Source organism: Camarhynchus parvulus, chromosome 1, assembly GCF_901933205.1.
Source record: "Camarhynchus parvulus chromosome 1, STF_HiC, whole genome shotgun sequence".
Taxonomy (NCBI): domain Eukaryota; kingdom Metazoa; phylum Chordata; class Aves; order Passeriformes; family Thraupidae; genus Camarhynchus; species Camarhynchus parvulus.
In genome coordinates this window covers 6,607,721-6,635,000 of record NC_044571.1, presented here as the reverse complement: position 1 = coordinate 6,635,000, position 27,280 = coordinate 6,607,721, and the positions used below count along the sequence as shown (strand labels likewise).

At 37.7% G+C, this 27,280-nt stretch overlaps 1 protein-coding gene across 2 annotated transcripts in view; it reads left to right on the top strand.

Annotated features, from left to right (window-relative positions):
• The window catches only part of KDM6A (lysine demethylase 6A), a 151,930-nt gene that overhangs the window by 119,043 nt on the left and 5,607 nt on the right, over positions 1–27,280 (top strand). The window contains exons 20-28 of one of the 2 annotated variants that reach the window (XR_004060538.1): positions 12,164–12,293; positions 13,769–13,874; positions 14,591–14,796; positions 17,227–17,291; positions 17,392–17,466; positions 18,751–18,899; positions 19,873–19,987; positions 21,553–21,740; positions 22,916–23,057. Coding sequence is in view for 1 of the 2 variants with exons in the window: in XM_030944111.1 (XP_030799971.1) it covers positions 12,164–12,293; positions 13,769–13,874; positions 14,591–14,796; positions 17,227–17,291; positions 17,392–17,466; positions 18,751–18,899; positions 19,873–19,987; positions 21,553–21,740; positions 22,916–22,947 (1,066 nt within the window). In the remaining variant the exon portion in view is untranslated. Of the gene's footprint in view, positions 1–12,163; positions 12,294–13,768; positions 13,875–14,590; positions 14,797–17,226; positions 17,292–17,391; positions 17,467–18,750; positions 18,900–19,872; positions 19,988–21,552; positions 21,741–22,915; positions 23,212–27,280 lie in introns of those variants that run through there. The other variant, XM_030944111.1, reaches the window with a different exon arrangement.

The window sequence follows — 27,280 nt, the reverse complement described above, 5'->3', positions numbered from 1 at the left end:
AAGTTGTTGAAAATGATGAATGTTTAAGAAGTCGTGCTCAGTGCTGCTGTTAAGCTCTTCAGAATCATTTTTTCTTGGTAAGTCAGATAGATTGGTCTGTCATCACAAATCAGTGTTCTCATTGGAAAAGTAATAAATAATCACAGAATGTTGAGGTGGGAGGTGCAGGAAGGGACCTCTGTGGAGATCATCTCATCCATCCTCCCAGCTCCCAGCAGGACCAGCTAGAGCAGGTTGCTCAGGGCCATGTCCAGCCAGGTTTTAAATATTTCCAAGGGTGGAAAGACTCCACAGTCAGCCTGGACAAAGCTCTTCATGCTGGATCACCCCTAACATATAAAATCTCTATTTTCTATGTAGCGGTGCATGGGGTTATTCTTCCCCTGCTGCAGGACTTGGCATTTCCCTGTGCTGAATGCCCAGGATTGCTGTTGGCCCATTTCTTCAGCCTGTTGGTGTCCCCCTGAGTGGTCACACAGCCATCTGGTGTGTCAGCTTGTCCTTCAGCTCTGTACCAGAGATGGCTTTTTGGGTAGTGGTAGTTTCAGCATCTATAGCTCAAGCCCAGCTCAAGTTCAGCTGATGAATTGTGTTAAAAATGCATTTGTGCATCAGGTTGTGAGTCTGTCATGTTGCAGTTCAGGTATTTTTGATTGTTCAGGAGTTTAGGTCTTGGTCCATCTTACGTTCCAGTTGATCAGCAGGTGTGTTACTGTTGGTTTTTATCTTTAGTCAGTAAGCTTGGATCATTTTAGATCAGAGGCAGACTAGGTTAAGGCAAAATGTGAGGCCAGCCACTAGAAAACCTGGCAGGGATTGCAGGGTGGTTGTGCAAATTGCACAGTGTTTTCCCAGGTGTGTTCATGGCTGGAAATGCAGAATGGCAGAGAGTGTGGAAGGCTGGGTTGTAGAAGTCCAGATAAAACTTGTTAGTAATGACTTGTGGCAAAGATATTTCACTGTAGGCTACAGTGGTGTTAGAAATGCAGCAAATTCAACCCCCCCTGCAGTAGCCAGTGGCTGTGGCAGAGGAGGATGGCTGAACCCTGAGCAGTAATAACTTAAAGTGCTGCAGCTAAATCTGGCAGTGTTCATCTCTGGTGCGTGTGCTAGCAGGGAGCCTGTCAGGCAGTCATTAGCTTTGCAAATTCACATTAAGCGCTTGCTGCTCACAGCCTTCTCTGTGTAAAATACCTCAAAGTCCTCAAGTTTTCTTGGTAGTCTTCGGAGATATTTGCCTGCTTTCTTAAAAAAAATTGTTTGAAATCCAAACAAGGTGAGAAATTGAAATGACCATTTAGAGCACTATAATTTCTGTAGATGTCCTTTACAGTTGTCACTGTGTTTGAAAATGTTACCTAAGATGCCTTTAAAGTTCACAGAAGTCCCTTTAATCATAAGCAGATGGTTATTGAATGTTTTGGGCTGTACTCTGCTGTCTTCCATCCTGAACTCTGTTCGCAGTTCTTTTAGTTGAAATGTTGTCTGTATTTTTTTCTGTTAGAATTCTTGTTGGAATTTTTATCACCTCAATATATTTTACTCCAAAACACTTTATTTAGGATGTATGTTTGCTATATTTTACATAGCAAATATGGTGGTTTTGAGCATTACTCTTTTTGATATTAAAAAAATAGTATAAAATCATGTTTCCACCATTCTACAAAAAAAACCTGCATCTGTTACTGTGACTGAGAGCTTGTAGTTCCTAATGTTGTGGGATTTGATGACTAATACTGATCCATGATATAGCAGTCTGTCACTATCTGTTACCAAGATAAATTTCATAAAAGAGAGGAAAAAAACCTTTAGGGAGCCTATTTTGTCATCTTTCAAATATTAAGTTTTACTGTAATGTTAATTTCCAAGTGACATTGCTACACATACTACATTCATAAAAATTAACAATTTAACAGCTTTTTTTTTTAATTGGGACCATGTAGAAGTATGAAAAATAGCTTCAGTGTGGGGTGGTAGGATGAGTGCATTGCAAATAGGCATAATATAAACTGTTAGAACCTTTAAGTTTTTTCTTCAAGTTTACCTGATCTGCCTCCAGAACTGGAATGTAGCTTTCTTGAGAGAGTAATGGGAAGTGTTTCACTCTAATGAAATGTTGCATTTTGATGTGTTTGGTGTGCTGTTGTCTGAGAGATCTGCAGTTAGTGTTTGTAGCAAAGTATTTATCATTTTAGCTACAAAGTCTATAAACCAGCAGGTCTTTATGTCTGTGCTCTTTGATGAAGGTGTAGTATTCCTAATGATATTTAATTTCCAAGATCAAGGAAGGCTCATAAAGGTGTTTCACTTGGCTTCTTACAGTCAGTACCAGGCTCATGTAATCAAAATTTTTCAAGGGAAGTTAGCTAATACTTTGTCCCGTGCAGTTTGCAGACAGCTCAAAAGGTGTTAGATGTGCTTTTTTCCCTTTCTTTCACACGGACTAGAGATTGAGAGCTCCCTCTTCAGCCTATCTGAACCTTCATTCGGCAAGGCAGAGGGCTTAGAAGCTGGGTGATAGGGAAAAGTGGAGGAGAGACTTGGTTTTCTTAGCAGCTCTGAGGTCAATTACTGCATCAGTCTGAACTACATTTACAGGTTTTGAGACAGGATTTCTTCTAGGCAAACAAAGCTTTCTGGAAATTTTGCATATGTCTGCTAATAACATACTCTGAGAAATACAGTAACTCACATGTGCTAGAGCTCGTTATCTGTTATTTCATACTAATAAAAATTATAACTCTGCGTATAAACCCTGTATAATATATTAATAGTGGGGTTTTTTCCCCTGCCATTGTAATATGTCTGACAGTTTGTATTCATAAAGTTGAAGACAGGGATTTCCCAGTCTTTTACTGAGTAGCTGATTGGCCCTTGCTTTGTTTCAAGATGTTCAGGCATACACATGACAGCTCTGGAGCAGAATTTTGGGCAGAACATCCTTGTTACATCTGTTGTGTGCATGACTGACATAAAGAAAAATGTCTGGGAGGGAGAACGTAAAAAGATAATATGCTCAAAGGCCTGCTGAATGGCAAAAAAAAATATATATATGTAGTAAAATGGAAGATATTTATATGCTAATATATCAGATACTGAGAGCTTCAATACTGCATGTTGACCTTTATTTTAGCACACTGTGTGGGAATGCAATAACAAAGAATTGAAAGTACTTCCTGTAGGACTGATTATATTTGAGTGCTGTCTCTGCAAGTGGTATCATGAGATTCAAATATGAATTTGTGACCAAAAGTGTTGATTTTTAGCACTACTGTAAAAATTGCAGAAAACCTACCCACAGCAGAAAACATGAAAAGAATTTTTTTTTCTTAAAAAACAAAAACAAACATACAAAATAACACCCAAACAACAACAAACCCTAAAACACAACAGATAAAAAGACCAGACGAGACCCCAGACACCTGTGTTGAATAAGCTTAATGCTTGGAGAGAGGGGAGTTGTCCTGTAGAATTTGATTTTCTATATTGGAGCTACACTGTATTGAGCCTTAAATGTATTCATGTGTGTCAGTTGTTGCATACATACCCTTAATTTTATTTGATGTGTTCAGAAATTATTCTGGCTTTATCTCTAATATGGATAATTATATTCTGTTATCTTCTGGCACATTCTTCTTGCTATCTGACAATAGTCACTGGAATCTGTTGCCCTGTTGTCTTGATGGTATTCTCCAGGCAAAAACTGACATTTTTACAGGTAGGAACAGGAGGATGTAACTTGGATTTTTTTATAGCTGGAGCACTAGATTATTCATTTTTCTTTTCATCTTCATTGTTGTGCATTTGGCTCTGTTTACTATATGCTTGCTTCATAACCAGGCTGTTTATATTCTTTGTAAGTTGCATTGAAGTCCTCAGATGTCTATTTGTTAGTATTTTTTTTTTCTTCAGATACTTTCATGTTTAAAAAAAGTCTCGTCTAAGAGAGAGCCGTTTTTTGCATCTTTTAGACCCCACATGTTTATTTGTGTTTAGAGCACAGAAGACCTGGAATTAGTAGCAGGTTGGGATTAAGTAATGCACAAGAGTTGATTCACAAGGTAACTACAATTGACCTAGTGCAGGAGAGTGAACTACAGGGTAATGAAGTTCCTCGTCTCACAGGAGGGATTTTATGGTAATGCTCACCACCAAAAAGTGACCTGTTAAAGTTCCAAGGGTTTTGTGTATTGCTTAAGAACAAAGGAGCATCAGAAGTATGGAAATTTGGTGGTTTTTATAGTGAAAGCAATTTATTAGAACAGGCATTCAGAAGTCTTGCATCACAATCAAATAAAATCAGAATTGTTAGACAGAAATAAATGCTGGGAGACTGTCATTTTGCCTTACATAAACAAGTGTTGTCTTAATAAAAGCTGCTCAAGTGAAGCCATTAGGTGAAAGGAGATGCTTTGTACCATAAAATGCAAAACACAGGCCAAAGAGAAAGCTCAGTTTGATTCCTCTTTTATTACGTGTGAATAGGTTGTCTACTCTGTAGAAACAGACTTGGTAAATGCTTTGTTTTGCCAAAGACTAAAGTGAGCACTTAAGTAGGGCAAGATAATTGTGGAGGCTGAAAAGTTTCTTTATATCCATCTTCCTTGGTGCGAATGTTGAGGAAATATTTAACAGAGCTCCATTCTGTTCCTGGGGTGAAATGAGGTTGTTGAGGAGGCTGAGAAGGGGTCAGACATAGGGTGCTGGCACAGCAATTAATACTTGTACAAGGAGCTTCCCTTGAAGGGCCAGACAATGTCACTGAAAAACCACAAGGAATTGAGAAATGCAGGAGCTGAGCTATTGACTCAGATATGCAAATCTCATTAAGATGCTGTTCTGGAGAACAGTGGGGTGGCAAATGTGCTCATCTTGTTAAACTGCTGCTGGAGTGTAGGGATGAAAAGGAATTGAGGAGGTGATTCAGGGAAGTGGGATTTGGTTAGTCTTCCCTACCAATAAAACTGGTTGCAGCAGTAAATTTTAAGGTGGTTATAAACCAACTAAATTATGTTTGGTAAACTGTTTACATAGTAGAGTAAAATTCTTTAGGCCTCTGAACAAATTAACAGATAAAAGAGTGCACTATTAGATTAATTATCCTTCCTGAGACTCCTAAAGAAAATATCCTGTTAAGGTAATTTTAAAAAATAACCAGCAACAACAAAACAACGAAAAACCAACACAACCCCAAGTAATTTTTGGGCATAAGTGAAAACCGTGTAATTAAAAGAAGAAAATATGCTAAGAATAACTGCTCTGAATTTGTTATTAGAAAAGCCCATTGTTAATAGGGGAAAAAAAGAAGAGTGTGCTTCTTGGTCTGGTTGTGTATCATGTTTCCTTAAAAAGACTGTTATCAAAAGCACTTTTTTGTGCTCTTAGAAATGTAAGTATCTTTTCCCTGTGAGCAATCTTTCTGAAAGGAGAATTAATGAAACATTATCACAAGACTTGAGATTCAACACTCGGGGTGTTTATTTCTACTGAAGTGAAACCAGCTGATTTCTCACTCAGTGTTTCAACTGGTGCATCTCATTAACATCCCAGAGTAGGGATAGAAACCCAGGATCCATCTCAGTTAAAAAGTCTACCAGTTGTCCTTTCTAAAACTGATCTGAGGTCAGGTCCTTAGTTTAAGCAACGTAGAGAAGTTCCTGAGTTGATTTGTATTGTTTCTCATAAAAGAAGTAAGAAATATCTTGGTTATTATTTTTTTTCTTCATTGTTTATTAAAGTGTGTTCACAGCCTTGAAAGAACAGGCAGAGATCCAAACAAAACTCCAGAGGTCCTCGGGCAGTTCTGAAGAGCCCAGCTGGGCAACTTTGTGTCAGCTGGAAGTTGTCCTTGTCATTTTTATGGTGATCCATGGAAAGACTCATTTGACAACTCTGAAGCATTTCTGAGTTTGAACACTTTACCAATTTGGCATGACTGGGGAAGGCAAATAAGAGGTGTAGGTTTGACTGCAGTGTGTATCAAAAGGGACTAATAAGGCCTTTTTATAGTTCGTTTTGCTTGGTGTTCAGAGAGGGAAAGTGTAGAACAATCCATTGAGAAAAGTGACAGGAGACCAGGAGAGATGAGCTGCCTCTCAAAGGGCCTCGTAAAATGATTAAAGTACAGGACAGGGGGCAAACAGAGGAATTTTTGCATGGAAAGAGTGATTAGACATTGAATGAGCTGCCCAGGGAGGTGGTGGAGTCACCCTCCCTGGAGATGTTCAGGGAACAGCTGAAGGTGACATGTGGTGCCATGGTCAAGTTGACCAAGTGGTGTTTGGTCTCAACAAATGGTTGAGATGATGTTTGGACTCCATCATCCCAGGGGTCTTTTCCAACCTTAATGAATTGTTGTTTCTGTGAAGGTGGTCTGGGCTGAACAGTCTGGAAGAAGGTCTGATAAGTGGCCAGCATTTACATAAGGGCAGTAAATCCCCATTTCCTGAGGAGAAGTGGGAATGGCAGAGGCTCAGGTGAGCAGACTTCTTGCTCCATGGGCTCTGTTAGGGCAGAAGAAATTTGTTCTGCCCTTACTGAAGGTGCTGCTCTCTGAGCCTGGTCTGGGGGCGTGGTGAATCACAAGTTTGGGAGCTCCATAGTCCACAGGAAAAGAGCCTAAATCTGTTTGAGGGGAAGTACTTTGTGAAGGATGGACCTGGATTAAATTAGTGTTTTGTTTTTAAAAACAACAAAGCAATTCTTGTTTTATTGGGAATTTTATTTACAAACAAAAGACTTTTTTGGCTTCAAGACAGAATTGCTCAGATCCTCTAAAAGCACATTACATCTGGCAAGTGATCTTCACCATAGCAAAAGTTTTAAGAATAAAATTTTAAATACTTTGATTTCACAAGCTAAACACTGCTTAGAATAAGAGATTCTGTTTTGTTCAAAAGGCAAATACAGAACTCTGTAAATGGGAAGCAGAATTATCTGGGAATGAAAAAAAACCTATGGGAAAATTTGCAGTTCAGAGGGAAAGGCAAGCATATGAAAAAGTTTGGTGCCACTTGTTATAATGCTTTTCTTACGTAAGTCAGTGATGTGATTCTGTTTGTCTTACAGCCTCAGAGCAAGGTGATTAGCAAATGAAATAGAGGAAAGATGTAAAAGTCATTAAGAAAAGAAAAAAAGGAACATTCCTTCTTACATAACATGTAATTAACCTATGAAATTCACTGCCAACCTGTACTATTGAGGTCAAAATCAGAACAGAATTGAAAAATAATTAGAAATACATTTGCATAATGAGAAAATCCACGGTTCTATTGTAGGATTTTCTGTGTTTCATGAAAGATCTCTGGGAGTATTGCCAGCTAGTACCTGGTTGTGAAAGGCTGGGGTAGGGAATTGCATGATAAACAGGTTGTGTAATTATCTGGCATTACTTGCATTTAAGCATAATGTAAGCTTGACTTGACTTCTTTATATTCCCTTTGAGAACTCCTCTCTATCCCCTGGCTACAGAAGGAGCTTGGGGAGGGGAAGCTCAGGGAACCAAGCTGGGAGTGGTGTGTAACCACCTCCTTCCCAGGCTGCTAGGCATTGACAGGTGTTTTTCTGTGGTTTACTAATAACTCCCAGTAAGAAAGCAACTGATTGTATCTGCTAATTGTGAAGGGTGGGAGGTTCTGGTTTGAGGCAGGAGGGCACCAAGTGGGTGCTGTGCAGCCCAGTGCTTCAGCTGACTCCTTCTGCAGGCACGTTTCAAAAATGTCTTGTTCTTTCCTCTTTGTGGATTAATTAATTCTGATAGAATTGAGATAGAGTATCAGATAAATCCACAGTTCCGTGTGTTCATTTTAAATGTGATTTTTATTGGTGGAAGAGAGGGTATTAATTTTGTTCTTCTGAATAACTATAATCTCTTGAGCAGTAAAACCTTGTTAATTCTCATACAGCTAATCCTCAAATAATAATTCACTTAGACTGGCTTCACAACAAAAATAACTGCTTAAGCACAAATGGTTGTAACTCACTCTGTTTTGACCTGTAAATTGCACCTAAAATCCAAATGTATAGATAACTGGAAGTTGTTCAGGAACTTTTCATTATCATCAAAAAGTCATTATCTCCCAAGCAGAAACAAAAAGGGCAAATATTTTAAAAGGTTTTGAAGCTAAGAGTTCTAGAAAACACAGAAATGATGTTTGGAAGAGGAAAGCCTTTAGACAAAACCAAAAAAGAATTTAAAAAATAAAGTCTGCACAGAAGTATCAGAATGTTCAATAAGGCAAGAGTGATCAGTAAATATTTTTGTTCTGCGCATGGGAAAAGGCAGATAAAATGTTCACATCATGGAATGTATTCTCTTGTCAAGGAGAAGGTTAAACAGCAGTTGTACTTAAATTTGGCATTTTTAAGTCGGAGGCCCTGCTAACATGCATCCATGAACTCTAAAAGAGCGAGCCAGAGAACTGTTTATAGTTCATATAGGTTTTTTTTAACGGTTCTTGGAAAACAGGAAAAGTTCCAGAGGACTTGAAGAGCACACTTCCTGAGAAACAGACATAATTCTCTCAGTCTGACATAAGGGTTGAGTGAAATAATAAAAATATTGAGTTGATTAATTTAATAAATGTAAAGAATGATAATTATTGATAATGACTCTTGGCTCTGGGAAAATAAGTTATATCCTGTTAACCTTAATATTTTTTGAGGTAGAATTTTTATTTTAAAATGGAGTTAAAATTGGTGTCGCTATGTAACACAGGTGGCTTTAAATCTCCATGATACTTCTTTTTTTTGGGGGAGGGCAGGTGGGATGATGCAGAATCAATCCTGTACCTAAAAATGTGTCTGGCAATTGCCTGGTAAATGTTCTGTGGGTGACTGTTGACACTGTGTCACACTTGGGCTTCTGGTCAGTTCTGTGTTTAGGTACAGCCAGAGGGGAAGTTTTTACCTAAGACTGAAGGCTGTAAACTCTCTCTTAAAAGCTGTAGGAATGTATACTAGAAAACAGTAAAATATAATTCAAAGGAATGTTCTAATGAATGAGATGATTGCTTATTCAAAAGAGATCCCATGACTACATGAAATATTCTCAAGCAAACCAGTGACAGGAGGAGAGGACATGGTCTTAAGCTGTGCCAGGGGAGGTTTAGGTTGGACATCTGGAGGAATTTCTTCAGAGAAAGGATGATTAGACATTGAAGGGCTGCCCAGGGAGGTGGTGGAGTCACCATTCCTGGAGGTGTTCAAGGAAAGAGCCTGGACGTGGCACTCAGGACCATGGTCTGGGTGACACAGTGGTGACTGGTCATGGATTGGACTCAATGAACCCCGAGGTCTTTTCCAATTTAATTGAGGGATTTGTGTTAAGGCACCAGTTCCATCCCTAGTGGTTGATGTTCTCCTAAATAGGGCAGTTTGGGTTTGCTCCTCCAGGTGAAGCACTTCGATGAGTTGGTGCTTTCACCCCTGGAGCAATTTGCAGGGGCCTGAGTGCTGCAGCTGTGGCTCAGGACAGGCTGCATGTCCCTGTGCACCCCTGGCTGTGTCCCTCTGAGCCTGACAGCTGCTCCTGCCTTCTCTTCCCACTCTGAGAGTTAAGGGTGTTGGCCATGCACAGTCCACAACAAGCTAGTTTATTCTGGAAGTCAATTTAAATGAATGAAGTTTGTCCTTCTCTTCATTCCTTCATCACAGATGACTGGGTATCCAGTTTCTTTTGGGGGCATAAATCAGGCTTGTTTTGTCTTGAGCAGTGCATTTGTTGCCCCTTTCAGCCACTATGAAATCCTCTCACAAAAACTGCATTCTTGAAACTGGGTTGTGTGGGATTTTCAGCACAGGTGCTGTGTTCAAAAAGGGTCTTTAACTTTCCTTGCAATGGCTTTAGTTCCATATTTCCAGAAGTGGAGAGGCTGACAGTGGATACTCACACCATGGTAGCAAATATTTTTAGTATTTCTATAGTGTTTTTTATAATTTCTATTGCTCTCTTTGGCACACTAACAATTACAAGAATTGTTCTTTAATAGCTCTCTTGCCTTGTTATTAATAGTAAGATATTCTGATTCATAGTTTAAAGAAAAGATGATAGGAAAAAAATTATGATAGAGTGAAGCTGGTCTGTTAAAGACAACTTTAAATATTCTGCCCACCTGTTTCCTGTGCCACTTAAATTATGAATGTTTTGCTATCTCAGCTTCCCTCCTCTTTGTCCATTTTCCTCTTTAGATTTCCACATAGAATTTTAGTAGCTTAATAGGAAATTACAGCGTGCAATTGGTAATACCAGCTTCAAGTGCTGGGTTTATGAGATGTCTTTGTTAATCTGATCTTTTCCTTCAGGCTGTTTCTTTCCCTTTCTCCTCTGCCTTTTTAGACCTGTAGTTCCTCTTAAGTGTACAGAAGTTTCTCCTCTCTTCATTGTCACCTTCCCTGAAACTCCCATATGCTCTGGCTTTATGGAGCTTTCACTGTGATTACCTTGCTGTGACTGCAGCAGCTCGGATCCTGTTAGTTCTGAACAATGTCCCTTTTGCTTCAAGTTCACTTTTCCTCATTTTCCTTGAGTTAGAAATTTCCTGAGAACTGTTTATCAATGCAAACTGAATTTTGTCAAAGTTCTCTCCTCTTTTTAATACTGTGCATTTGTTTTTGTTGGGTTTATTTCTGTGTTTGGTAATGCAGAGGTTATTGTAATGTCTGATACCTGCTGTTTAGATTCTAGTTTCACTTTGCATAGATAGTCTGGATATGAGGTTCATGCAGCTATGGGCAATAAATTTCTGAAGGGTGATGATTTTGTATTGCCATGTGATTTTGGGGTTCTTTTTTGTTTGCTTTTGTTGGCTTTTTTTTGTATATGTGGGGACAGTGAAGCCTTTGCAATAACTACATCAGACATTAAGCACTGGCCAGTGATTTTTTTGCCAAGTTGGATGATGACTAATCAAAACTTCTGCATCACTCTTTCACTTCCTTGGAAGTGAAATTCTGGCATTGAATTCACCTAGCACAAGGAATGTGCTGTGTGACAGGTGTGCTTTGTGGTGTGTGAGATGTTTGCCCATTTTGTTGAAATTGTGTGTCATGTCAGTCTGTCTGATCTGATCTCAAGCCCCACATCCATCCTGTGGGTTCTGCTGGCTTGATTTGAAGCAGTAATCTCGTGACTCAGTACCTGGCTCAGTTTCAGAAAGAAGTTTTTGTCCCTGGGAGTTTCATCTGATAAAAATTTGAGTTTTCTGCTGAAGACTGCTGTTATAAAAAAAACAAACCCAAAACTTTAGTAACCAGTGAATTTTATGAATACATATGACTAAATTATACATTAGAAACATCCTGTTTTGTGGGATGTAACAACAGTGAATCAAAGGAGGTTGGAAGAAGGATTTTGAATAGCGTTTAGTGGGAAGAATTTTGAAGTAGTTGAGTATTTTTTAACAAGAATATAAGAGATGGTTTTGTCACTACATTCCCAGTGATGGTGACTGGGTGTTGACTCCAGGCTAAGCTCAGGATGGAGACTTTTCAGGTCATCCATTATAGGAAAAGTTACACATCCAGTGGGTCCTGCACACCTGGAAGTCTCCAGGGAGAGGCTGCAAATGCAGGCACAGAGATTCTCCCTGGAGTCACACATAGGGACATTGACAGCACCTCACTGGGGGTAGGGCCTCTCCCTTGTTGCTCCAAAAAATGGATTATACAGCAGTGGCTCCTTCTGCTTCAAAATGTATAAGGCAGGGGAGGGGTAGGTGTGGCTCAGTTCAGTGTCTGTAGTGTAGCTGTACTTGGGTTTTGTGACTCAGCAGTTTTTTGTTGAGACATTGTCATTTTCTGACTTCTGCTCTGCTTCCTCTGCTCCTGTGGAACGATCATCCGTCTGCTAAGGTTCTTCATGTGCAGTTGAAATGTTAAATTTTCCTGTTAAATTTTATCAAAATGTGTCATGCTTGCTCTTATTGAAAATGGCTGTATTTTTAACTAATAGTGGTTATATTACAAATTCAGCAGGCAGAGTGGGAATAAGTTTAAATAATATCAAATTATACATGGAAAATTCTTGATTAAAGCATACGAGCTTTATTTGCATCTTAAATTATGGTTTCTCCTTATACAACATTATTTTGCATAAGAGATTACACTGATACACATTTATTTTATTTGTCAAGTATTGACAGAGACAGCTCTTGTTTCCTTTTAGGAATCTGGGTAAAAATGGCTTATCTAACAGTAGTATTCTCTTGGATAAATGCCCACCTCCACGACCACCGCCTCCACCGTACCCTCCCTTGCCAAAGGACAAGCTGAATCCACCTACACCTAGTATTTATGTAAGTAAATCTAGTGGCAGAAGTACATTGCTGCCTGTCTTTTGTAATTGTTTGGATATCTGAATTACATAATGTAATTATTTTAAAGATGCACTGTTCACCACTGGGTTCTAATTACGGTGCTCTCCAAACTGGTTTATAGGCAGGAGAAATGCCAGCCTTAAAGAAAATTTTGGGACATAGTTTGACTCTTAAAGTACCTGTAAATTAAGAATTCCAGTAGACAAAAGGAAAAATACTTCAGATTTTTTACTTTTAATACTCAAAATGTTGGCAGAATAAGCAAACAGTTCATTATATACAATGCACAGTATTTAAAAAATGTATGTACAATTTTTTGCAAGTGAGAGCTTATGTAAAAATGAGCAAGTAATTAAACTTAACTCCCATAACAATCTGCTTCAAAACATAGTGAAGAAAAATGAATAAAAGTTGAGATGATGTTAGGAACAAAATGTCACCAGGAAAAGGCAGGGTTTAGATGAGTAGTATTTTCTTATGCAAGCATTACAACTTTTGTTCTGAAAATAAAGTTTCATAATAGCTTTATTGAGCTAACTTCCTTAGTAATAGAAGAATAAATTGCAGGATATCCACTTCCTTAATAGCAGAAAAATAAATTACAATATGTCCATACAGGCAGTGTGAAAAGCTGAAGTTGGCTTTGGTCACCTCTGTTTGGGGACCAGAAGAGGCTGGCACTTGGGTCTAAATGTGCTGAGGGCTGGGTTAGGCTGGATGCAGTGGTGCTTCCAGATGTTTTCCAGGTGTTGCACCTGAACTCATCTGCCTCAATAAAAGTCCATCCCAGTTTTGTTGAGTCCTCACAAATCTGGAAAGTCACCACACTGCCACAGACTGTGCAGTTGTGCCACTCTTTGGGAGCTCCCTGTTGTGTTTTGTTTATTGCTAGAAATGACTTCAGCATTCTCAAGGATTCATAGCAATTACAAAAAAAAATCAGGAGGGAGGCTATGGCATAAAATTGAGGTTATAGGTGCAGAGAAGCATAAGAAAATCAAATCAACCTTTCTGGTTAACATGAGATATACCATGAGAGTAGTCTTTTAATTATACTGTTTCTTGTATACATTAGCTGTAAAATTAGCACTTTTTTACTTCTGAAAAGAAACCGTATTGCTCTTCAGAGAATTCTCCAGATTTAGGGAATGTACAAGGCTACTGTCAGATAAAGAAATTAAGTTCAGGAAACCTGAGTTGCAAAGCTGAAGCAACCTGGGAATAATTCTTGCCAAGAAACAAATTACAGTAACAAATTAATTTCAGGAGTGAACCCAGCATTTACCATAGAAAGAATTGTATGGTGTAGCTGTTCATTCCCCACAGTGCAGGGAAATGCAGAAAATTCCTGTTTTCTTTCTGTTATTTCTCTTTTGTTTTATCATTCTTTCTTGTTTTAAAAATAAGGAATCTAGATTGATCTGACATCTAATAATTCCATTATAATTTTGCAGTTGGAAAATAAACGAGATGCTTTCTTTCCACCTTTACATCAATTTTGTACAAATCCAAACAACCCTGTTACTGTAATACGTGGCCTTGCTGGAGCGCTTAAATTAGGTAAATTTACCTTTTTTTTTGTAACTTTGGGGAGGAATTAATGTTTTTTAAAGAGAAGTCTCTCAGTTCCTAGAAGTGGATATTTTATTTCTGTAATGCTATTTTACCTGTATATTCCAAGTCATTAGGATAATTTGTCATTTCTCAGTTTGCTGTTGTTTCTAATCTCGGTCTTGTCAAAAAAAACCTCACCACAAATACAGCAGATTTTGTTGAGCACAGAGGGGAGCTGAGCTGTGGATATGGAAGTTTACAGCCAGACATTTTCCTATAAAAAACCAGATGCATGTCTTTGTGTTTAGATCTAATGATCTATAATTTGACTGTGTGCAATATTTTGAAGTCTCTAGGTAGATAAATACCACTGCTGGTAGGAAACGTGTTTTATGACGGAAGTACATTCATTAAAGCTCTGCTCTGAAAAATACTTTCTTGATAATAGGTTTGAACATTGTTTGCTGATTTATTTAGCCAAGGCATGTAAAATGTTTCTTGTAAAATAGTCCATGTCTGCCAAGTTTTTTCTAAGTTTTCTACTGGATATGTGGAGGAAAGTTTTTTGGGTGTTAATAATTAACATTCAGGTGGGCAGTGTTGTGCAGACTTAAAGGGTAAAAATTATTTTAGACTGAACTTTTTGATAACCTCAGGCATTTTCCTGAAATTGTTTTATTCTGTTTTAACCTTCATTTATTAATTTCATTGCTGTTAAATAGATCTAGGACTCTTCTCTACTAAGACATTGGTAGAAGCCAATAATGAACACATAGTAGAAGTAAGGACACAACTACTGCAGCCAGCAGATGAAAACTGGGACCCCACTGGAACAAAGAAAATCTGGCGTTGTGAAAGCAGTAGATCTCATACAACAATTGCTAAATATGCACAGTACCAGGCCTCCTCATTCCAGGAGTCTTTAAGGGTAAGTTAATTGTTAATTATTCAAGTTATTCGCAAACTCCATAGTGACTCTGGAGCCAAATAATAATGGCTGTTGGAAAAAGCAGAAACTGCTAAGGAAAAAGCGACATTTCCATTAGCTTGAAGAGCACAGGTAAATTTTCAAAATCTGTTTTGAAGAGAGGGTCAAATAGTATATTGTTCTTCCCGAAAGCTTAGTGTAAACTTCAGTTTAATAATGTAAAACTCATGGTTATTACATACTTTAAAAGTTTGTTAGTTTCAGCTTTTATATTATAATGTCAAAATTCACATTAAAATATTTAGAACTCAAGGCTTTTTTACAATTTGGATTACTTCTAATTTCACATGTTTTGAAATCAGATTTCTTTGGTCTTCCTACTCTCCTGAATTAATTTGGATGTGGCTTATTAGAAGTTTACACTAATACTAGTCTTTTGTTGAGTTCCAAACATAACAGTTCATATTTAGTTTAGAAGTTTTTAGGCTTATGTGACAGAGTGATGTATTAGAAATAATATTTCCCCTTCCTGCCTTGGCAGAGGGGTTGGACCCCATGATCTCCAGAGGTCCCTTCCAACCCTAACCATTCTCTTACTCTGGGATTCTGTGACATCTGATTTTATTGGTATTTTTAACATTTTATACTGAAGTTATGAGCACATTCTTGAAACTGGCTATGGGCACTCCTTAGAGGCTTATGTTACCTTGTGTTGTAAAAAGATTGGGCTAAGGTAGAACTAAGACAGGAAGATAATTTTGACCAGTTGTTTGTTAGAAAATAGGGAAAAGCTCAGTGTGGGGAATTGACTATTGCAGTTTTCACTGCCTTTGCACAGAAACAGGAATGATTTCAGTAGGAAGGGAAAGAGAAATTCCAAATTTAAGTTTTGTGCATTAGAGGAAAGGACTAGAAACAAAGAAAATAATTGCTAGTTGAAGGGAACAGAAGGGAATCTAGTCATAAGGCTTTGAGCTGGTACAGGATGAAGAAAAGAACAGGAATACCATAGCAAGTAGGGAGCATAGAAATCTTCAAGAACCTGGGATTTTCCTTCCTCTTCCATGGTAATAAATTTCAGTAGGACATTGGCTGAAGGATTCTGGTGCCCCCTGAGCAGTGGCACCAGTGTTGTATTCCTGTATGTCATTCCAGAGGGGCTGGAGAATGTTACATCACAGAAATATAATAACTATCTATATGTGTTTATCTAAATAATTTTTTTTTAAATTATATATAATTTTGCACATACCACTGAAAACCTCAGCTTTGGATTTGCACCACAATGTGTCCCACAGGGTGTTCTGATTTTTTTTTTCCTCACTGTTACCAACTGGTGGTAAAAATGCAGTACATAAGATAGTTTTTAAGAGTGATGATTTTCATTTTTCCCCTGGAAATTAGAAAGACACTGTACGTGTGTCCTTTGCCTAATACTGCTCTGACCTGTCCTTAGGTGACTTTGCAGTGTTTAAATGAAAGCTTTATTTCTTCTTTCTATAGCCACAGTTCTCTTGGCTTGCCCTAAGTGATCTTTTTTCTTTATTCCTCTAACTGCTATTGCATTGCTTTTCTAACATGTCTTGCAGCATTTGATAAATCCATCATCACTAGGTTCCTTTTTGTTACTCTTTGTCCTTCATTCAAAGGATGAATAAGACTTTCTCAGGTACACAGGGCACTTTGAGATTTAACAACAATCCCATTCAAAGCCAGAGATCTTTGGACAGAATCCAGACAGCTCCTTCTTCCTTTTTGTCTCTTTCTTTTTCCTTCTATGTGCATATACTTGCCAAAATAGACGTCTTTAGAATAGGGTTTTGAGCACAGTCTGCTAAAAAGATCAAATTGCATCATTTAATATTGGTTGGATTTTTTCCACTAGTCGTGGTCTCAGCTACTGCTAGTGCTAAAATAGCATATGGCTATGAAAAATTCAAAAGATTTTATATAATGGATTTTATTAAATTAGTTTTATAAACATTAGTCATCCTAGTTTCCTGTCAGAATACCTGCTTGACTTTGCAGGGAGGTAGATGTTCTTATTTGAAAAAGTTAAGAGAATTCTTTAATACTGGATTCCAGGTCACCCTCAGAAAGGAGCAAGCCAATGTCCTCATTCCCAACTTGAATGCAGGCCAGCAGAAATATTTACAATGTAGACATTTTCTATTGTCCTGGCCTGAGTGTCATGGAATCTGCAGCCATGAAGAAATTTATTTCAATGTATTTGACTGACTTTTTATTTTCTTCACAATGAAGAAATGTTGACATAAAATCTTAGACGTGGATATTTCAAAGATTGTGTCAGTATCTTGAAATAAGTGTGCTTATATCTGTGTTATCCCTTTATACCTATATATTTTATATGTTCTTTTGTGTGTGTGGATGTATATATATGTGAAAACATTTCAAAATTGCATTTTATAGGAGGAAAATGAGAAGAAGAGTCACCACAAGGACCACTCAGATAACGAATCCACATCTTCTGATAAGTAAGTGTGTTAAAACTCTATTCATTCTGTAGTTGGTTCTGTGTGCTATTTTCCATCATTCCCTTTTCACATTTGCCTGATACATTTGTTACATTTGCAGCTCTGGGAGGAGGAGAAGAGGACCTTTTAAAACAATCAAGTTTGGGACCAACATTGACCTGTCAGATGACAAGAAGTAAGTTGATTAAAGTTTCTCCTGCTCACAGTGGGATTCTACATGATGATAATCTTTCTGGAAATCCAGTGTAGTGTTCTCAGACATCAGTCAGTCTGTTGATAAATTCCAGTTTCCACATGAAATGGTTACCTTTGCTCTTCAAACTGTTGTTACAAGTCCTTCTGATGCTAAAAAATATTTTCAAACTTCTCTTCCCAGGATTTTTGTTTTTCCAGAAATGAGTTAAACATCCATCAGAAACATTCTTTCTAGTCCTCCTTCTAATCCATTCTCTTTGTTTCATTGTGAGGCTTTAAATTGTTTGCTTGCTACTTCTGGCAACACCAAGTTTTTAGTTTTTGCATAGAAGTGATAAGGTTAAGGGGTTTTTTTCTTTTTTGCTTGAACTTTTGTTATTCATGGGTTTTTTCCTTTCATTCATGCTGTCATCTGTTTTCACCTTTACATAACTCTTGCTTCTTTATCCAGTAAATACGTAGGAAAGACCAGACCAATGCTTACCTGTGGGTAAGCCATGATACCTCTCAAGAGCCTCAAAGCCAAAATTGAGTATTATTTAAACTGTATATCCTTCTGTGGGTAGATGATGGTAGCTTAGAAAATATTAGAAATATTCTGAAAGCATGTTTTTATTATAATAAAAATAATTTGGTTCAATCTCTGGTTAATACATACTTCCATCAAAGGTCCAACATGTCTAGGCTGTCAGTCCAGCTGCAGTACAGAAATTCTGGTCTACTTCAGTCACAAAAAAAGGAAGAAAAGTTTATGGTGTTTGGGGAGTAAGGACACTTAAGATGATGACAGCTTTTGTGGCAGAGTCACTGGAAGATCAATGTGTGCATCTGTGGATGTGATTAGAGGCTGCTACAGAGTTTTAGATATTGATGGCATTTTTCTATAAAGGAAATTCCATCTGTAGATGCAAACTAGTTGATAATAAACTGTTTCTCTGAACATTCCATTGGGAGAGAGACTTCAAATGAAGTTAAGCAAAGCTAACCTGAGGCTCATAGGGACTTGGATTTTGATACTTGAAATAGTCCTTGTAGGATCCTGGATAGATGCCAGATCTTCTAAACTGTAGTTTCAGCTTTGGCTACAAAATTATGTTTCCCCTCAACTAGCCTGTCAGATTTGTGATTGTATTTGGAATTATTTTAAAACTGAAAGAGTAACACAGATACCTGTGCTAACAATTTATTGGAAATGTTTATGTTTCCCAGACTCTTCTAAGAGTTTCAGGGATTTACAGTTTGTCAATTTGCTATTTTGCTGCAGGTGGAAGTTGCAACTCCATGAACTGACAAAACTTCCTGCTTTTGTACGTGTGGTATCAGCAGGAAATCTTCTAAGCCATGTTGGTCATACCATCCTGGGCATGAACACAGTGCAGCTCTACATGAAGGTTCCAGGCAGCAGGACACCAGGTGAGTATAATCAATATAATCCCATTAAAAAATCAGGTTCTACTGTGGGATGTTGGATTTAAATGCATTGAAGATTTCCTATACTTAGAGCATGCCTAAACATGATAAATATACATATTCAAGATTTTTATAGTTCTTACTTAACTGGACTCTGTATGTTCAAAGCATTTAGAGTGGAAATTTCTGGATTTCTGCAGTGCTAGGGAATTGCCCTGTTGACCTCTTGCATGCAATAGTGGATTCTTTAAGGAGAAAAACAAAGTTTGGGTTATATACATGGACAGTATTTTTATTTTATATACCTTGGAAGTTTTTAGAAGCTTCCCAAGAGGGTCTGGTGCAATCGTAGAAATCAAAGACTTCCACATTTTTAGATTTTTATTGTCTGAGAATAGGACTCAACCCTCCATGATGAATTGTGCTGTGTTGGGGACCTGGACTGGGACTTGAGGAATCTGAACTAAATTTCAGGGTCTTTTTTTTTTCTGAAGTAGATCTTCAGAAAATTCCATTAGGGATTATGGCTCAGTTTTCCAGCTGTCTAAAGAAGATAAAATACTGGGCATTTCTACATGAATTTTGAAATACCTTTCAGAAAGATTTTTGTACTACTGCCTGAAGTCACAAAGTTTTGCACTGACCAGGACTGTCAGGAGATAACATGAAACACAAAATCTGAGCTTTTGAAGTATTTGTTTCTACAGGAGGGAGCAACTGCTGAAAGATTGGTCAGATCCCCAAGATTGGTAGTTCCAATTTTGTTTTCCACAAACTAACAAAAGCAGAATTCTCATGTCACTGGTAGCTTAACTGTGTGAAGCACCTAAATAGTGTATGTAAGTGTCATATAAAATATATAAAAATACTTAAAATGTGGTGTAAGTTTTTTTAGAAATTGTGTCTTTGCATTTCCTGGCATTGTTTTGTAGAAAGGCCTTGCATAAAGTGTGTTTACTTTTCTCTTAAATTTCAGGTCATCAAGAAAATAACAACTTTTGCTCAGTAAATATAAATATTGGTCCAGGTGACTGTGAATGGTTTGTTGTCCCTGAAAGCTATTGGGGTGTCATGAATGACTTCTGTGAAAAGTAAGCTGGTCATGGTGTTTTTCTCTTACTTTTATCAAATTTTTTGTGCCTGTCTCAGACCTGAGGGGGGGAATTACACAGGGTGTTCTAAGGGGACATTATTTTATGGGTTTTCCATGTAGTCAGAAAAGTCTTGTAAAAGTAGGTCAAAATGCAAAATCTAGAGTTCATACAAAATACCACATTTGTGCAATATACAGAAACTTGGGTTGCCTGTGACAAAAGCAACAGCAGAATTCTCTTGTCAGAAGCAAACAGAGAGTCACTGGTATTTTGGCATGTTTTCTTGTTGCATTTAGAGTGAAAGCTTAATTTGTTCAGACCCCAGGAGGTGCCATGGCAGGCTTTGCTTAGACTTAGATATTTGTAACTCCCTGGAAAAGCTGAGGTACCCTGAGCATTGGGGAACAGCTCAGCCAGCTCTAAGATTAGGATTTCTCTGCTGTGCCTTGTGTAGAGTGGTTTTAAAAACAAACAGAACAATACTTGTTTGTACATGCACACACAAAAAAAGAGGGAGCATCACTTGTGTCCCCTAATCATGCCAGTACTCAAACAGGAGCCTCTGAAGTTGATTCTATGGGAGATTTTTCTTACCCAGTTGAGTCTGGATTAAGCTCTTGACATCACAACTTTTCCAGAGCTCTGTGAATTCATCTCAGTGTCTCTGTATTTTCTGCCTGCCTACTGACAGCTGTTCTTATTTCATCCACCCTTAAAAAGATAAGCCATCTCAAAAATGTAATTTCCACTGATGGAATAGTGATGTCTCTGGCACAACAGGCCTTGTTACTTGCATGTCACTGTCCTTCTGAGCCTGACTGAGAAACTGAGAGCTTGGTAACTTCACAAAATATCTACAGTGCCTCTCCAAAAGCACTTGATTGTCTTTGAAAATTGTGCATTGCAAATAATCTCTCATGGTGCAGTATAAAAGCAGTGTAATATTGAGATAAGGATGGGAGAGGAGTGTGGATTTTGCATAACCGTAGGGGAAGACTTCATAGTTAGGAAATCCATATGGAGATGTTTTCCATGCTGCTCAGGAGGGTCAGCATTTCTTGGCTGAGAGCACAGACCCATGGATCACTCTTAAAATGTTGCTTGTTGTGTGGGCAAGCTGCACATGCACACTCAGACAGTGTGAGTACATGTTCAGGACACAAAACATCCTTGGGAGCTGCTGTGGCCTGTCCAGGAGGTCAGGCAGTGATGGAAAAAGCAGCATTGGCTGCCAGTGCCACACTGGATCTGAGCAAGGGTTGGTCTGCCTCAGCATCAACAAAACACTGAGAAACTTGAAGGAAAATAGAACTTAACTGGAAGCTGTAAAATTACTTCCCATGGGCGGGTGGATGGGAAGGTGTTCTAATGTGTTGCAGGATGTGAAATGTGAAATTATGATCAGGAATTTTACAGATGACACTTTCCTCTTGGTTACTGTTTGTGGCTCACTGAATACATTGATGGTGATGGTCAATTTTCACAGGTAGTTGCATTGAAGTGTCTGCCACTAACACATCCATTGGGAAATGCTGAAGACTTTATCTTTCCTCTTGTTTCAGGAACAATATGAATTTCCTAATGGGATCTTGGTGGCCAAACTTGGAAGATTTGTATGAAGCCAATGTCCCAGTTTATAGATTTATTCAAAGACCAGGGGATTTGGTGTGGATAAATGCTGGCACTGTTCACTGGGTTCAGGCCATTGGCTGGTGCAACAACATTGCATGGAACGTTGGCCCTCTCACAGGTATGTGTGAGCAGTGCCTGTGCTGCACTCTGTGTAGGTAATGCTATACTGCACATGGCACAGAACCTGCCAATTCTTACTCATTTGCCATGCTTTACTAGATGAAAAAAACCCCAATGTGTTGTATTTTTAAAATATGACGTGTTGAAGCTTTAAAGAATTCCATTGTGAGAGGAAGAGGAAGCAGCAAGAATGCAGCCTTGGCACTCATGCTTTGAATGGGCTTGTAGGATAAAATGTGTATATTAATTTATGTACTGTCTTCTTTGGCCATTTCTTAACTTTTTCCCCTAGATTTGTTTTACCCAGCAAACTGCACTATGGAGGATTTCATATAAATTTAAAGACTAGTGCTCTAATATTGGTGGGAGAGTGGGTACCTAATAGCTCTTTGGTGAGAGCATCAGGAAATGCAAACAGTTTTAAAATTTAGTTCATAAGGAAGGAACATTAGGTTTCTCAGACTTACTGCTCTAGAATTCTTCAGTTTTGATCCATGGTCTTGGAAGGATTTTTATCTGGGAGTGTGGAAGGAAATTCCGCTGCTAAAACAAGAGTCTGTCAAGTGTTTGAAGAGACTGTACTTCCAAAAAAACTTCTGTTTTCTTAAGTAGTTTAAAATATGTCTTTATATGGTGCAATAAAGAGTGCATCTCTAGGATTGTGTGATTGACTGAGAGACCTCTCATGTTCAGTCACAGTAAATTTTGTAAAACATTTTTAAAAGAAGGGTGGCGTGAGTAGGCTGCTTAATGAAAAAGTCTGACTCACTTCTTCTCTCAAGAAGAGATTATATACCATAGCAGTGTAGAATCATGATAAATTGTGAATAGAGTGAGATGCAGACATTTCAAACCTGGATTTTTTTTAATTTGGAATATTTTAAAATTTACTAATTCATCATTTTTTGAAATACCTGCTCCATGTTCAGCAGAGAAATCAAACACTTGCCAGTAACTTCTCTGCACAGGTATTTGTTGCTGCTGTGGCATTGTGTGTTCTTTCAGCATCATAAATACACTTTTTAAGGCATTTCAAAGAATGGAAACGCAGTTAGAATGAATGGCTCATTGTGAATGAGATTGAGCTGTTAGAGATATAAATTACTAATTTAAACAGAGTGATCTGGGTTGATAATTGTTCCTCCCCTGACTGATTTGTGTGTGTTTGTGCAGCCTGTCAGTACAAGCTGGCAGTGGAACGGTAGGAGTGGAATAAGCTGCAGAGCGTGAAGTCCATAGTGCCCATGGTTCACCTCTCATGGAATATGGCTCGGAATATCAAGGTCTCAGATCCAAAGCTTTTCGAAATGATAAAGTAAGTTTTTGTTGATTTGAAGATTTACTGTGCCCTTTTCCTCTTCACACATAAACCAGTGGTTGATTTATAAATAGCTATTTGCAAGGCTTTTCTGTTCCTGGGAACCAAACCAAAGTAACTTCAGATTCTGTTTTTCAAACACAATATTTATATCCCTAATTTTATATTTATATAAAATATTATACATTAATATATATAATAAAATATATAAATATATATAGTTATGTATACTAGATATAAATATACAATATATTTATATTTATATAATTTCAAACACAATATTTATATCCCTAGTATTTATCCCTAATACAGTATTTGTATCCCTAATTTTATTATGTTTTATATGATGTTATTGTGGCAGAGCTTTAGAATCATCTAAGTAACTTTTTTAAGTTAAATGTGCCATAGACTTAATTCAACAATTTACAGAAAAATGTCTTTGATCACAGCAGCTGTTTAGTATATATCATCAGAAATAGGAAAATCAGGTCATCAACTCAAATATTAGAATTGGAATATATAGTCATTTTTACAGGAAAGTTAAATTCTGCATTTCTAGAACCTGTAGTGAGTGCTCTCACATTGGCATTTGGAGATCCAGTATAAATCTTTTAGATAAAGGCAAGTAGGAACTTGAGAGCCTCCTTCCCTTTGCTCTTCTGAACAATGAATTGATTGATCTGTAAAATGATAATTGAGTTTAGTGACATTTCTCATATGCACATTCCAAAATGCAGGAATATTCCAGGCTTCAAGCATCTGTAGTGATTTTCCTCAAAGGGTGCAACTTCAAGAAATGTAAATTATATTGCAGCACCATACTGAGGTTGGGGACTGAATGAACATTTCAGCATCTAACATAGGTTTGTCTTAAAGTGAGGGAATGAATTCCAAAGCATATTACTCATCATGAGAATCCTCTGGTAGCAGCACACTCTGCTTTGCCTGAGTCTCTACCAAAGCATTTCTGAGCCCTTCTTAGTCTTACCAACATACTGGATCAACAAGCATTGTATCTTTGTATTATTTGCCTTGAAATGGGCTTTAAAAAAATGGGTGAATTAATTTGTGTAAAAAAGGGGAAAAAAAGTGACTTTTTTTCCCCCAGTGGGATTTTTTGGTGACATTTGAGTGTGACATCTTTTTACAGTAGAAATTTAATTTAGGCATGAACATCTGTTGCAGAATGGTGGCATTGGGGAAATGTGAAATTTGTAAGAACTGAGAATGTTGGAAGTTGACAACAGGTTTGTAGTCACTCTAAAGCTTGATTATAGGGTAGCACTTGTGTGTGAATACTTTCCTAAAACCTAGGAACTGATGCTTAGGGTAAATAAGGTATTTGCTGAAGGCCTGGCAGTCCTGCCCCTTCAATTAAACAATTAGTGCTCATATTCCTAATGCCAGCTGTCAAAAAAAAGGAGAAGAGAAATTGAGTAGTTAGAAATGAGAAACGGGAAAATGCAGGAGAGTGTGGGAGGGAGAAAGCCAAAATGTCCATTTAAAAATACCAAATCCACAAGGTTCACTTTTATCTTTATTTATATAAAATACATACAAAGCCCAGCAGACATCTATTGTAAGGCTCAAAGCAGTTCTGGAATGTTCTTAAAAATATGATGTTGGTATTTTGGCCACTTGCAATTTTGCATTTGCCATGGTTTTGGGTTTAAAAGGAGAAGAATGTGACTGAGCGCAGCATCCTTCTCCAAGAGAATCTCGTAAAATGTTATGGAGAAACACAGAGGACAAATGGTAATTTGGTGGTGTCTTGCTGGCTGACAGCAGCCCAGCTTTTTCTAGCAAGAGACTCAAACTTTAGCATACATTACAGATAAACAGAGAGGCTGAGGAGCAGATAGAAATTCTGGGTGTGCATGTGCATTCGTTTTTTCCAGTCTACTGAAATAATTTCCAATTTACTTGGATTAAGCCTCCTCCATCCAGGCTAGTTGTCAGCCAAAACTCAAGTTCCTGCTGTGGCTGCAGAGGGGGAAAAGAGGGGATGATCAGCTCTGGTCTGTAATGTCCAGTAGCAGCAGCCTGAGATAGCTTTTTGTTGTGGTCACTCCTGTAGCTCTGGAATAGCAGTTCCTAGAAATCAGTATCAGCACAGCCTGTGTCTGAAATTGGCTTTGTAAACACACTGGAAATGCTGAAACCTTCATGAATTTCCTTAAGAGAGAGAAGCAGTTGCATAATTTTCCTGTGGGCTCCTTGTCTGCAGGTAAAAACATCTGGGATCATGGCTGTTGTTCACAGCACTTGGATTTTCTGTGTACAAAAAGAGACATTTGTGAGTTATGTATATGTGAGTGTATACATATGTATAAAAATGCTGGAAAAAATAGTCATTTTTGATAGACCTGGTTGAATTTAATCTTGGATAGCTGGCTTCATTGTCATCAGGAAATAAAAATAAGTGACAGAGCTGTCATCTTTTTTGCTGAGCACAGGTCTGTCAAATATTGCATGTCAGAGATACATAAAGTGTTAAGGTAGTTTTTGACTTTTATCTCTGGGACTTCTTAGGTATCAGCATAGTACAAAAGATTAACCTTGGAAAATGATAAAAAGTAGCTTCTAATTCAATTTGAAAGATAAATACAAATACGAGTGGGTTGTTTGAAAGTAACCACTGCAGAGTCAATAAACTAAAATTTGAGCATAGATATAAATATTGGGAACCAGGTTAGTGATGGAAAGAAATGGAGTAGCAGGAGAGGAAAAGTAATAGAAGGAAACTTTGCTTTTGGAAGAAATCTGATGCCTTGTTATATTTTAGTTATATTTTAATGTGCAGTTCAGTGCTGTCTTGCAAGATAAAAGTCAAAGAGCAAAACCTGAAACTTTCTCATGAGATGTTTTTTAAAGATTTGATTTTAACAGTACAAGCGTGAGCAGGAACACAGCAGAAAAAATTATTTAAAACTTGGCTGAGGGAGGACAGCCCTCACAAAAAGAAAAATTAACTGCAAACCTCTTAGATGGGAGCCAGAAGGACTTTTGCAAATGCATCTGAGGAAGAGAAGAATTTTAGAGGTAGAATGAACATAGTAATAAAAGCTTAAAAAATTAATTTCAAAGTAACTGAAATACCAAGTTCTATTACAGAAATAGTTTCAGAAATGTAAAAGAACATGACATGGGAGAAATAATTTTGCCCAAAATCATGAAGTAAAATACTTTTAAGTATCACAGAAGATGTATTACTGGAAGGTACAAAGAGGTCGGTTCTGCATTGCCATTGGGATGGTCTCCACACTTTTGAGAAGTTTTACTGAATATCTAAGTATTCAAATGGCTTTATCACTGCCCTTGTAGAATAAATCAGGAGTATGTCCATTTTTAATTCTCTTCTCTTGAATATTTGAATTTGACTGGACATGATTTACTCGTATCTTTATGCCATACCTGCAAAGAATTTGAGAGGGAGATGATCTAGATTTTCTTCAATTGAATTCTCACTGTACCAGAATAAAAACTGGCCTGCAGTCCTTAAAAGCTGACCCCGCTGAACTTGCACACTGCCACTTTGCTAGGAACCTTTTTGGCTTTCTTAAGGCTTCCCAAACTTCAGGAAATTGTGCTGCATATTCACAGTGATAGTTTGTATCCTTTCTCTCATATTTAAATGCATGAAATAGTTAACATTTACATTTTCAAGTTCCATTACTGGGACCTGAATTTTATCCAAGGAGGGGGAGTTCACCTTCAAGCTATTGTTTGCTGCTTTGTTTGTGAATTTGGCAAGCATTGTAGCACTGTTGTAATTGGGTTCATTCTGGGCAGGTTTTTTTCACAACTGTAGCAATAGAAAACACTTTGAACATAATAACACTTTGAAAAGTCTTTGGAAGTCATGAGTGGAGAACAATGGTGGCAGGTGTGCAGGTGTGCTTGCAGTTGCTCTCTGGGATGCCCAAAGACTTTTCCAGGTAACAGCAGAGGAGAAGAATGGTAGCTTTTAAGTTTTTTTTAAATAATCAGGCTGTATTGCATAAATGAATGCTTTTCCAAAATTACTGAGCTTGTCAGGAGCACAATAACCCAACACTTGAATGAATTAATACTTAATCTATCACCTGTGGTTGGCCTTAACATCATAACTCACATTCATATCAAACTTCAAAAGTGTTGAAGGAGTTACAGCTTAATGAGCTGCATAATTTTCTTGAAATTGGATACATGAAAATGAGATGTTTAACAGAGAAACACAC